Source organism: Peromyscus leucopus, chromosome 22 (assembly GCF_004664715.2).
Source record: "Peromyscus leucopus breed LL Stock chromosome 22, UCI_PerLeu_2.1, whole genome shotgun sequence".
NCBI lineage: Eukaryota > Metazoa > Chordata > Mammalia > Rodentia > Cricetidae > Peromyscus > Peromyscus leucopus.
The window spans coordinates 40,897,485-40,911,068 of record NC_051081.1 but is presented as its reverse complement, the minus strand read 5'-3'; the positions used below and the strand labels follow the sequence as shown (position 1 = coordinate 40,911,068).

The window sequence follows — 13,584 nt, the reverse complement described above, 5'->3', positions numbered from 1 at the left end:
ATAAGAACCCTGACCACCATGAGGAAGATGTCTGCTAAGCTTTACTTCCATCCCAAATGAGGGTCAGCACAGGGGAGGGTCAGGGTGTAGAGAGGCGGGGCTAACATCTAGGCGTGGCCGTTGTCTTCTGAGTGAGGAGCCCTGCTCCTGAAGGCTCCTATATGTTTTTTTGTAGTCAGGTAGATTGGCGTGCATACATGCAGGTGTGCGTGTGCGTGTGTATGTGTGTGTGTGCGCGTCCATTGTGAGAGTGCATCTGGAGGCCAGAGGTTGATGCTGGATGTCCCCCTCAATCATTCTCCACCTTAGTTTTTGAGAGAGTTTTTGTCTCTCGCTAAGCCTAGAGCTCATCAATTTGCCTGTGAGCTCCAGGGACCTGCTTGTCCCTGCCTCTCTGGTGCTGAGAAATAGGCACACGCCGCCATATCTTTTTTGTTTGTTTGTTTGTTTTGTTTTTTTGTTTTTTGTTTTTTCGAGACAGGGTTTCTCTGTGTAGCTTTGCGCCTTTCCTGGATCTCGCTCCGTAGACCAGGCTGGCCTCAAACTCACAAAGATCCACCTGGCTCTGCCTCCCAAGTGCTGGGATTAAAGGCGTGTGCCACCACCGCCCGGCTCCGCCATATCTTTTTATATGGGTGCTGGGGATCTGAACTCAAGCCCTTTGCCAACGGAATCATTTCTCCAGCCCCTGTTTTTAGATAGAGTGTATCATTAAGCTCATTTTCGGTGTGTGTATTCTACGTTTTGACAAATGCATGGATGTATCTGCTATTGCTGTGGTCCTCAACCTTCCTAACGCTGTACCCCTTTAATTCAGTTCCTCATGTTGTGGTGACCCCTGACCTTAAAATTATTTTCAGTCTACTTTGTAATTGTAATTTTACTACTGTTATGAACCATAATGCAAACATCTGATATTTCTGATGGTCTTAGGTGACCCCTGTGAAAGGGTCGCTCAACCCCAAAGGGGTTAAGGCCCACAGCTGAAAACCGCTGCACTGTAGGATTGTATTGAGCAACTTCCCTGTCCTTCTGCTCATCCTTCCTTCCTCTTGGCCCCTTGGCAGCCGGTGATGTTCTCACTGGCCCTGCAGTATGGCTCTGTCTGTGTTACTGCATTGGCATGGCTCAGTTCCGTCTTTCAGATCGTCTCTTTCACGTAGCAATGTGCATGCTCGGCTCTCCCCTTACCTCTCAAGGCTTCCTAGTGCATCTCTTCACAGTACTGAATCTATCCCCCGGTCTGGTTCCCGTCTTCATCTATTCACCCAGAGGAGGGCAGCTCGATTGCTTCCACGTTTGAGCAATTAGGAGAAAAGTCGCTGCGGTCAACAGCGGGTGAGTGTGCGGACTCCAATCTTTCAGCTCCTCTGGGTAAATACCAAAGTGCACAGTTGCCGGATCGGCTGGGTTAGGGCTGGATTTGGACCGCTGGTTCCTCTTTGAACAGCTTTCCCGAGACAGGGCTTAAAGACAGTAAAAGCTCCCCATTTAAAGTGAGCAGCTTGGTGAATCTGGGTGAATGTGTACAGTTACGTTCCTGTTCAGACCCTTTCCCCACGCCGAAACGTAAATGTTTCCTCATGGCCGCTGGCGGTTGATTCTCTCCCCCCACTCCTCAGTCCCCCAACCACTACCATCTGCTTTCTGCCCACACTACAGTTTGACCCTTTCCGCACACACAGGATCCCGCAGGGCATTCGGGGTCTGACTTCTTCGACGTAGCATGTTTTGGAGGTCCACCCTGCCACTGGAAAGCTCTTCCTCTCCATGCTGAATGGTGTTATACCATATATGGATAGACCGTGGTTTATTCGCCCGTTAACCCGTGGGTATTTGGGTTGTTTCCTGTGGACAGGAAGCTGCTGGGAATAACATCGCCGTGAACATCCATGCCTCAGTGTCTGTGTGTGGCTTCTGGAAAGAAGGGGGTGTGTGTGTGTGTGATCGCTCTGCTATCCAGTGGGAGCGAGGCATGGAGGCGAAGCTGAGGGGAGAACAGGGAAGCCATGCAGGCGGCTGCCTCTGTGCACAGCCTCCTTCCAACGGCACCCAGCCCGCAGCTCTGAACAAAAGGTCAGGGGCTGGGAGAGAGAGGAAGATGTGTTTATTTTCTCATCTCCATGGTGCTGGGAGGAGGTCGCTGCTCCCACTGCCCTGCTGTTAGGACTGAGCCCCATCCGAAGGGCTGGTTTCCAGCGTGTTCCATCCACCCTCCTTCCCACATCCTCGATGGCCCACGCCCAAACAGCATGACCCCGGCCTCGGTGGATCAGGTGATTCTGTGCTGCCATCTTCCGTGGTCCCCAAGCCACCGTAAGGCGGGGGGAGGAATGTCACTACCCAACCCTGCGGACCAACCGTTAATGAGATGAGAGTCTCTTCTTACTCAACACCTGTACTCTACAGCATCACCACAGCTCCCCATTCCACTCAATCTCTGGTCCTCCCTCTTAGGGATGTCACAGTCCAGAAGGCCCGGGTTCGAATCCTAGGGCCACTCAGACAACCAGAAAGAAGCCGCACTGGAGCCGAACACCAGGCTGGGGCAGGAAGTGAGGTTACTGTAGGGTCAGCTTCTCTGCAGCTTTGGATGCCGGGGAGACAGGTGGACACGGAGTCCGCTGTCCTACTTTCTAATCTAAAAAAATAGCCCTCCAGGACCTACAGCACATGTCAGAGGAAGTCAGTAAAGTGGCCATTAAGCCAAAAATGAAAAGACAAGCAAGCATGGCCAAGAGCCTGCACCCCAGAGGCAGGAAACCAGCGTGGGCCAGCCAGTTCTGAGAGAGGGGCACATGGCCTTCATGCTCCGCCAGGCGCCAGCCACCATGGCTTCCTCAGAGCCTTGGCTGACTCCCTCAGAGGCTGAGTGAGAGGATCACGGAGAGATGCCAGGAGGGATGCCCAGGAGCCAGCTGCCTGGGAAGGGTGGGCTATGCAGAGCCAGCCACACAAAGACAATGTTCCGGAGGGCAGGTAAGGCTCCAGAAAAGGCCTCCCCTGCCCTGTAGGAAGGAGGGCAGGCATGTCGCTGTCTCCACCATTAGCAGAGACATCTCTGAGAGTCAATGAAGCTTAGTCGGGCAGGATGCACAAAGAACAGACGCCAAACCACGGGCTCCGCACAGAGCCGGATGCAGCACCAGAACCCAGTATGACAAGACAAGGGGGGAGGGAATACTGTTGGCCCGGGGACACTTGTGAATGGCGAATGTCCAAGGCAGGAGGTGGATAAAATGGATTGAAGAGGGTCTCCTCGAATTTCAAGCCTGAGCCCAGAACGGTGGTTCTCAACCTGTGGGTCGCGACCCCTTGAGGAGTCGCATGACCCTTTCACAGAAGTCGCATATCAGAGATATCCTGCATATTTTTTATATTATGATTCATAACAGTAGCAAAATTACACTTACGAAGTAGCAATGAAAATAATTTTATGGTTGGGGGTGGGGGGTGGGGTCACCACAGCATGGGGAAACTGTGCTGAAGGGCCAAAGCAATAGGAAGGCTGAGAAGCTGTGAGGATGGTTTCTGAGGGATCGAGGCTGTGAACATGGTTAAGAGCGAATGAAGTGTATTGTATACTAGATCGGGCGACACTAGCGTCATGGCTAACGTTCTTACGAAGGGGAATGAGGTGCACAGAGATGTGGGAGAGACCACTCCACTGTGTGAAGACAAGAGACACACGGGGCACAAGTCCCATGAAGCTGGAGGCAGAGACCAGGATGAAGCTGGACACATGCTGGGATATGCCCAGGGTGGCTCAGCAGTCCCCAGCAGCCAGGGAGAAGTAGGAGGTGGTCCTTGGAGGCTATACATACCCACGCATTATGTTCCAGAACTGTTAAGGAGGACTTTTGTTGTTGTTGTTGTTGTTGTTTTGTTTAGATTCACTTTGTTAGGGATGATCTCAGATACCTATGCGGAGACCAAAAACCCGGGCCAGGATGCACAGAACAGACGATATGTGCTGGCAGGTAGCAGAGAGAGGGAAACGTTTTGGTGGTGTTGGACGTTTGGGCGGGAGCCTAAAGAATGGAACTGAAGCTAGATGGCTTCTGGGAGGACCAAGTCGAATGACTCATTTTCCATCAGGTCCATTTCCGTGCCTGGAGCAGGCCCTGCAGACAGTAGGTCAACAGGGATGTTCACTATCTAGACAGCCTGTTCTTCCTTGTGTCCTCTGAGCCCTAGAGCCGTGCACGCCAAACTCCTGCCTGCCTCTCCTCCACTCACACTGTCTGCTCTGTGCCCCCTTCTTGCTCCCGACGGCTTGTGTTCACTTTTCCAGCTCTACTTCAAAACGTGGTCCTTCCGTCACAGGACTGACGTGCTTCTGTTCTGTTTCCCTAGGACACCTGATACCCTGTGTTGATAGGACACAGTTCTGCACACAGTAGGCACCCACTGAACACTGTCTGGAGATGGAGAATTGCATATGACTGGTCAACTTGGTTGTAGGAATTTAACTAATCTAGTTTTACTAAAAAAAAAAAAGTGACGGGAGGCTGTGCTATTTGCTGAGTTGGCAGAGAAGCATCAGGATTTTCAGAGGAACGTTATCCACAGAGGGAAAGCCCACGCACGGAGCCATTTGCTAAGCTCTTGATCTCTGTGCTAGAGGCTGCATGCAGCTTTATCCCGAGTGTGACCTGAGAGGCCTGATCTCTAGCCCCTCTAACCAGCAGCTCTGGCCTGGTTAATTATTATTTCCCTCTGGCCAGGGAAATAAGAGCTGAGGGTCAGCAAGTGAGGTGGGACTGATGTTTGCAAGTCATATTTATGCACTGCACAATGCCCAGCATGTATTCAACGGCCAATGCTGATGATAACAGGCTCGCTGAGGTGAATCCACAGGCTCTGACCATTGCCGCTTGGTAGGCAGCTTGTCTTGGACAGAGCTTCCTCTATGACCAGCTCCTGAAGCTTCCAGCACAGATGAGACGTTTTGGTTATGTGAATCCAGCACCATCATGCTACAGCCTGGGTGGACAAACATCCAGAAGCTTCCATGGCCCCAACTTGACCACCTCCTCACCAAGGTGTGGTAAGTCACATGAGAAGAGCTGGCTAGCTGTTCATGTCACTCCTCTACCGGTCCCTGGCCACCTTTCCCTAGTCAGAGGTCCTTAGAGTACAGAGTATGATGGTGGTGGCCCCAAACAGCAGTCTATGGGCTTCGGGGCATCTTAGGCTGGAACAGAGAGCTCAGCCACTCCAAGGGGCTTTGTGCATCAGGTCTGCGCTGAGCATCCATCTGCCTGTGTGGAGATACAGCTGCACTGGGAAGTGCCTGCCAACCAGGCAGGAGACGCACTGGTGGCTTTGTGGTTCTCTTTCTCCAAATATGTACAGCCAGGTGGCGAGTGAGCCAGAAAACTAAAGACAGCCTTCCACATCGGCCTGACACTGGGCATTAAATCCACGGCAGTTTGGGGACACAGAGCCCAGGTGACAGGTGGGAACAGAAACCGCAGATCCTAAAGAGCAAGACTTGGCTGTGGTTAGCCTCTGATGCAAGGGTTCCGGCCTCCGAGCAGATCCTTAAGCATATGCCGATGCGCAGAGGCGCAGAAATGGTCCCTGTATTCAGTAGGTGGGCACTTCCCAGCAGAGCTCAGGATGCAAACGTGGCCAGGATTAGCCCTAGAACTGGGACTTTCCAGAACTGTCCCAAGTTCACGATGTTCTGAGAAGAACAATGATAGGAGGAAGGGAGCAGCGGATGCAGCCGCTGGTAACACATCCTGCCCACGGGGCCCATAATAGCCTTCAAAACAAACACACGCTGCTGTTCACCCTCCGGTTTCTCTTGCATGGAGACATCTGAACTGAGGCAGGCCTCCCGAGTCTGAGTCCTCAGAACAGCCGGATGGTTCCTTCTTAAGAACAAAGATTCTAATTCAATCCTGACTATGGAGTGGCTCAGCCTGCTCTCTGTACATGCCTGAGAATCCCTGGGAAGCTGTTTGCTCTGCAGGGGACGGCAGCCTGTAAAGTTGTTTGCTGCAGAACCCAAGGCAAAGTAGCACCTTAGGGTGTTGGAGAGCAAGGCCAGGCCTGTGGACATCCACCAGGCAGGGCATGCCTGAAATCATGACAATTCCAGCCCCACGTGGTACCCAAGATGAGGATCTGGGGAGAGGGGGTCCTCTTTCTACACAGGGCTTGGCTGAGTGATTACTGGCCAGAAGCTCCACTGGACCTGGACCTCTGGGCCCTCTGCCTCAGTTTACAGAGTGGGAAAGACTAGAATCCTTCCTTCCTCCTGGTCCCAGCTAAGAGGGCTGGGGCAGAGTCAGCAGATATAGATAGAATACCTTCCCTGGTTGCAAAGGATAATCTTAGCTCCCCATCACAGAGAGAGGGGAGGGAGGGTGGGAGAGAGAGAGACAGAGAGAGAGAGAGAGAGAGAGAGAGAGAGAGAGAGAGAGAGAGAGACAGACAGACAGACAGACAGACAGAGGATGAGAGAGAAAGCGTCAGAGTTAGCAGAGTACCTTCCCTCGTTACAAAGGACAATCCCAGCTCCCCACCACACACACACACACACACACACACACACACACACACACACACACAGAGAGAGAGAGAGACAGACAGACAGACAGACAGACACAGAGAGACAGACAGACAGAGACAGAGAGACACAGAGAGAGTGTTAGTAAATATAGAGTATCTTCTGTGGTTACAAAGGACAATCCCCTACACATACCACCACCACCACCACCACCACCACCACCACCACCACCACCACCACCACCACCACCACCACCACCTCTCTCCCATCAGCCCAGGCACGGAAAAGAACAACACTAAAGATGTGGCATTGTCACCCACAGACTTTACTGGATAACCGGAAGACACAGATCAGCTATGTAGGTCACAGACCTGGGAACAAACCAAGTCATGATTGGAAAACTGCCATCTGCGGAGCAAAACACCCGTGCCAGGGTATCCCAAAAGCTCCACAGCAGACAAATCCCCACTAGTGACCAAAACCACACTAGAGAATGGTAGCTCAGGTCTTGTTAGGGATATCGCCTGGGAATTGGCCCATGGAAACCCCTACACACCCATTTTTCCTATGCTGATCTAACACCCACTTTGGGTGCAAGGTGTGTGTGTGTGTGTGTGTGTGTGTGTGTGTGTGTGTGTGTGTGTGTGTGTGTGTATGTGTGTGTGTGTGAAAGAGAGGTAGAGAGCTGGTAGCCAAGGCACAGAGGAACGGATATAGAGGAAGAAGAAGTGTCTAGGGAGGCCTGGGAACACAGCTGGAAGGCTCTGCAGAGGACTGGGTCATGTGGCCATGTGGCCTCTCCCTACTTACTGAACTTTCCTTTGCAGTCAGTCAAGAGGGAGCTGGGGGTGGGGGTGGAGGGCTCCCGGGGCCCGGGCAGGGTTCTGGGCACCAAGAGATGGGAAGGGGTGAAGGCCTGCTCGTGAACGGAAAGTAGAGTTGGGGTAGGGGCTATCTGGGGTCAGTTCTAGGCTCTGAGGAGACCCTCAATCTGGCTCTGCTCCTCCGCCTACGACCATCTGCGCCCTCTCATCCATCTGGCCCTGCTCAGAACTAGGCGGCTGACAAGGGACACGGTAAGAAAGATGCAAGCCAGGTCAGACCTGGGACTCCCAGCCTGCTCCTGTAGGTCTTATTACAAGGTAAGAGCCGGGGACCCCAGACGCTGACAGCAGCAAGCGACTGGACAGTGCCACTCGGGAGCTCCTGACGGTGGCTCCTGGACCTGAGTGGGCCCTTCTAATGCCTCTGTGAAGCACAACTGAGCCAAGAAACAAAACAGCTGCATTTTGTTAAAAAAAAAACAACAACAAAAAACTATGTGTTTCATACAAAAATAAAAACTAGTTCCTAACACAAAGAATATACTCTGACATTCTTTGCTCCAGGAGACTCCATCTACTGGAAGGCACAGGGTCGATTGTCCTGGTGCATGGCTCCTTCTCCTTGGCTGGTGGCTCCACCGGAAAAAAAAAGCTAACAAGTTCAGATCCTGAGGGCAGACAAGGTCTTGGAGGAAAAACCTCATCGCCTCATACCCCAGAGGTCAAGCTCTGGGAGATGCTATGAGCCATTTTGTTGACACCTGCATCCAAGGAGCCATGGGCTGGCCAGGCCCTTCGTGGGACAGGAAATGGAAGACCTGGAGTTCTGGAAGTCCTCCGTGCCCTAGAGAGGCAAGGCTGGGCCTAACTTTTCCTTTTAGCACAGAAAGCCCAAGGGGATTCAGAAGGGACTTGGGTCAAGGCAGTCTGGATAGCTGGGCCTGAGCAGCCATGCTAAGGAGAGACTCCAGAGGTACCCCTGTTAGCCCAACCTAGGCTCAGGTAAGCCTTCCTTCCTGCACTGAGCTGGCAGAGCCAGTGAATACAAGCATGTGGAAGGCGTCCCTTCCCTGGTGGACATTGTCCTCTGATCTCACTCCAGCTCTGAGGTCAGGCCCCTGTTGAGCCATGTGAGGCCCACACCTCTTTACAGTCAGCTGGGCTGGGACAAGGCAGCTTGATTCCTATGATGTTCCCAACTCTACGCTGGACAGAGAGTCCTTGTCCATCCCACAGCCCAGGAGAAAAGGAAACCGTGTGGTACCGGGATGGGGGCATCCAGGCTTCCACTTCCATTCGTGGTCCTTGCCTTGGAGACAGAACCCACGTACTCACAAACAGGCCTCTTCCCCCGGAGGTCATGCAGCCAGCCGCAGACCCAATAGAGGTTGGAGGGGGTTGAAGTCAGAAGAGGCTGGGGGAGGCTTGGGCAAGTGTGTCGTGGTCTTGGATGTACTGCAAGATGTCCATTTCGTCCATGGCCTGGATCTGTTGCTGCTTCTGCGGGCCAGCCCCAGTTTCTGCCGGGCCCACAGAGGTGGGCGCAGCTGGTTTCTTGGGCGGTACCGGCTTAGCTGGGACTTGAGGCTTGGGCTTAGTCTGGGGCTTGGGTTTAGGTTCAGACCCTAGGCTCAGAATCTGGTCCAGGTCCTCTTCAACTCTAGGGAACCAAAGAGAGCAGTCTTAGAATGCAACTCTATCCACAAAAGAAACAAGAGTTTGGAGTAACACCATTCCGCGCATGGGCACTGAAGAGCTCCCGGCTTGCCTCATGTCAAGGCCTCGTGCACTGTACCATCCAACCAGCACTGAGGAGAAGCCCAAGGGCGGGGCTTTCTGACCTCCCACCCCCACCTCTACAGCAGCCAGGGTAGAGCCAGTCCCTCGGCGGTGACTCCAAACCTGCTGGTGTCTTCAGAGGACTTCCCTCCTAGCCCTTTAGAAATAACTGCATGCTATCTGGTACCAGACTCCTGACCTTCACTGGGCACTTTAGAAACATCACCTCTCTCTCAAATCCCGACTTCAGGGAAGGACATATGTGTGGCTTTTTTTTTTTTTTACAGACAGGAAGCTATAGTCTGAGAGGCTGGGTGGCTCATTGAGAGGGCACTAAGTTACAGTCGTGCCTAAGTTACATCCTAACAAGGATGCCTGATCCAGGACGCCCAACATCAAGCTAAATCAGTTTACCTAGAGAAGCAGTGAACATGGGATTCTGAGCTGCTGTGGGATGGGGCCTGCTGGCCAAGGCCTATCTCTCTGAGTCACTGGGTTCTAGACAGAGCCCCATAAAGGCTGGAGTGGACTCAGCCAGGACTCACCAACATTGGGTCATGTGAGTCTGCAGCAATGACTCAGCAGTTAAGAGCTTTGGCTGTTCTTCCAGAGGACCCAGGTTCGAACCTCAACACTCACACCGAGGTTCACAACCACCTGTAACTCCGGTTTAAGGGAATTTAATTCTTTTGGCCTCTAAGAGCACTGTACACATGGTGCACAGATACAAATGCAGGCCAAACAGCCATACACACAAAGAAATAAAATTTAAAAAAAAATTTTTCTTTTAAAGATTGGGTGATGGCACAATCCTCAGATTGCCCACCGGCTGATGGGATTGAGGCTGCCCTGGTGACTGGCAAGGAGGAGAGCCTGCTTGACTACTGACTAGCTGGACGGACGGCCCACTGCCCAACCGTTCTTAGGCCAGGGGAGCTTGCGTTGTGAGGTTCCCAGCGGAGAAACTGGACGTGCAACACAGACCTCCGCCAACCCACTCCACCCGTCAGCCCATTCGGTGCTGCGGCAAACGAATACCACAGGTCGGGCCTTTCCATGTCTCCAGTTTGTTTGATGCGTTCTCAACACGCTGTCTGGGAGCAGAGACAAACCCCACTCTACAGAGGCAACAGACTGAGCTCTAGTGAAGTGAAGGGCCCTGTCTTGGGCTCCACGGCGAGGGTGAGGATTACAAAGTACCTGACTCAAGCCGGGCGGTGGTGGCGCAAGCCTTTAATCCCAGCACTCGGGAGGCAGAGGCAGGCAGATCTCTGTGAGTTCGAGGCCAGCCTGGGCTACCAAGTGAGTTCCAGGAAAGGCGCAAAGCTACACAGAGAAACCCTGTCTCGAAAAACCAAAAAAAAAAAAAAAAAAAAGTACCTGACCCATAAGAGGCTGGGGCTCTCTAGAGGGCGGTCACCTTCCTGGGTACCCCTGCACGGAGGTCCCTTCTCCAGCGTCAGGGAGGGGCTGTCCCTCGTGCTGACAGTTATTTCCACAGGTGTCCTTCAGCCATGCCAGGTTAGATGAGCACAGCCGCGGAAAAGCCGACAACCTGGGGCGGTGCCGAGGGGGTCAAGGGAGGCACGTAGCTTCTCCACGCTCTGGTTCCTCATCCCCAGGAAGGGAAGGGGGCCATTAGTGCTGTAGAGCAGCCGTGAGCAGGACTAGCTTCTACTTTTTTCTTTTTTTTTTCTTCAAGACAGGGTTTCTCTGTGTAGCTTTGGTGCCTGTCCTGGAACTCACTTGGTAGTCCAGGCTGGCCTCGAACTCACAGAGATCCGCCTGCCTCTGCCTCCCGAGTGCTGGGATTAAAGGCGTGCGCCACCACCACCCAGCCTGGTTTCCATTTCTTATCAGGCAGCCCCCCAGCAAGTGGCCTCAGGCCACGCCACCTCTCTGGCTCTCTCAGTCTGCTCATCCGTATAGGATGGCTGGTTCTTGCTCCCCTAACCTCACAGGAATCCTTACAAGGGTCAAATTAAACAACGCAGAAAGTACTTCCCAAGTCTGAGGGCCTCCTGCGCACACTGACTTTGACTGACAGCCACCGGGTGTTAAACAGGGCGGCCATTAGCTAGACGAGAGCCACTGCCTCCCTCCTCCCGCAGGGCCACCCCAACCCTGCTGGCCAGAGAGGACCTGAACAAAGGCAGGTGCCAAGGAGTCACGGATGGCTAGGGCAGGGTGTGGCCAGGGAAGGTGGGGAAGGGTTCCTAAGGACAGGAAGAGGAGAGATGGCCCTGACATGAACTGGCAGGATCCCGGAGAGGGGAACAACAGAGCAAAGGCAGTGGGAACAAAAAGCAAAAGGATTCAGGCCAGCGTGATGGTGGCTCTCTGTCCTTGCAGAGGGACAAGAGCACCCCAGCAGGACTGGCGTGGGGGAGGGAGACAGGAGCAGAAAGAGGAACATTTGGTCTAAACAATGCTCTGGTCCTCCGAGGCCTGGAAGAGGCCTGGGTGAGCACAGAGATTCACAGTGCATCATGGTCCCAGAGAACTGCCTGTTAGGACTCAGCTACTTGGGAGCTCTGGATTGCCCTGTCTGCTTTCTGGGGTGACCGGGACTTCCAGAACCTGCTTGGGTAGCAGAGAAGTGAACACAAAGTCTAGACCCAGAGGGAATGGGTGGGTCAGTTTCTAGAAAGACCAGCCACTGTAGGGAGGTGTCGTCACCCGTGGGAAGGCGGCTCCTGCCAGTCTCAGCTCCCATGTGTCTCAGCTTTTTCCAGGCAGCCACTGTTTCCCTGGGTCAGGAGCTGGCTTCCTTTACCTTCTCCAGAGGGTGCCCACAAAAAGCTCAAAAGGGCAGAGCTAGCTTCGGAGTTTTGTTTTGTTTTTTGAGACAGGGTTTCTCTGTGTAGCTTTGGTGCCTGTCCTGGATCTCACTCTGTAGACCAGGCTGGCCTCGAACTCACAGAGATTCACCTGCCTCTGCCTCCCGAGTGCTGGGATTAAAGGCGTGTGCCACCACCGCCCGGCCAAAGTTCTTTAGGAAAGACCTGAGACCGATTTCAAGCACAGCCATGACTCCTTGGAACAAGTTGCAGCCCGGTCTGCTGAGGTTGGGAGGGGTGCCCTGGGTGGCCAGCCACAGCAGGGCCAGTACAGCCACCCTTAGCACATGGATGGTTACACAGGCTCCTGAGATCTGGTCTAACTAACACGAGGTTCATCTCCTCTCTCTGTCCAGATCTGTGGTTCGAAGTCAACCACAGCAGTTGAAGTGGTTGTCCTGAAGTGTTCTGTGCCCCTAAGTCGTAGCTCTCTACTCCCTCCTAAGCCCCCACAGAGGGCAGAACCCAGCTACAGAGCGACTTCAAGGCCTGCTCGAGGGGCCTCTTGAACTCTGCTTGGTCTATTCAGCAGCTCCAACGTTGCTGCCACAGGAGAATGGATGCTGAGGTGAGTGGCTAACAGAATAACGGAGGAGCGAGAGCCCGCTATCCGGAGGAAGTCCAATTACTGCCTGAACAGGAACAAGGTAGGCACAAAGAATAATAATTTCTGGCTCCTGCTCTCAAGAAGCCAAGGCTTCACCACCAGATGTCTGTTAATGGAGGGAGGCAGGGATGCAAAGCCCATATTCTTTACACCGTGATTCCCAGGGGGCCGTGCAAGACAGGGAGGCACGATGAGAAGGAAGGGGCCCAGGGACCAATAAGGCCATGAAATGCTGCGTGGCGGTGTTTGCTTGTGCATGACAAGCCCGTTTAAAGCTGATGTCAGCTGGCCACAGAACCCTGTGAAAATTGCCTTGACACACCCACAGAACCAGGATCGGTGGGACGTGGGATGGAAAGCAAAGGGTTTCTAATATGTGCTGCTAGAGAGGCTCCATGACATCTGTCCCACGGGCACAGACCCTGCTGCCAGACTTCCCTGTGCCTCAGTTTCCTCCCGAATGGAATAACAATGATCCCGGCTCCTCCCAGCCAGCAGGATGTCAGGAGCGAGGACACATGATGAGGGAGTGAACAGATGCCAGGGGCCTCTGGGAGATGTAAATACAAGCCCGCCATCGAGGTGACTCAGGCTTGGCAGGCACTTAGAGGGCTGTGTAATAGCCTGGGGCTGCTAACGAGGGGTGCGGATGACAGCCTCCCTGGACCACAGGCCTCGGTGCCATATAAACCATTCCTGGAAAGAGGCGGCTCACTCTATGCACGTCACCAAGCATATACTGCATGCTGGGAGCGTGGACTGGGAGGCAGAGACACCAGCATGGAAGCAACTGGAAGCAGGCTGTTGCACAAGAAGTCAGGGAGACCCCACAGCCTGAGGCAGGAAGGCAGGTCTCCCAGCCTCTCTTCCAAGGGCTCGGGGCTCCCACTGGAACAGAGAGGGGTGACACGCACGGGGTGATACCGAGTGGTGGCGTCAGGCAAGTGATCTTTCCTATACTATTTTCTGTAATTGCAGAGAACAGCAACATCTTAGAGGCTGTGTGAAGGG

At 53.5% G+C, this 13,584-nt stretch overlaps 1 protein-coding gene across 1 annotated transcript in view; it reads right to left on the bottom strand.

Annotated features, from left to right (window-relative positions):
- Positions 1-6,827: 6,827 nt before the first annotated feature.
- Positions 6,828-13,584, bottom strand: part of Hs1bp3 (HCLS1 binding protein 3) — a 35,044-nt gene continuing 28,287 nt past the window's right edge. Inside the window, exon 7 of the mRNA XM_028867604.2 lies at positions 6,828-9,007. Within this exon, the coding sequence (XP_028723437.1) occupies positions 8,752-9,007 (256 nt within the window). The 3' untranslated portion in view covers positions 6,828-8,751. The remainder of the gene's footprint in view (positions 9,008-13,584) is intronic.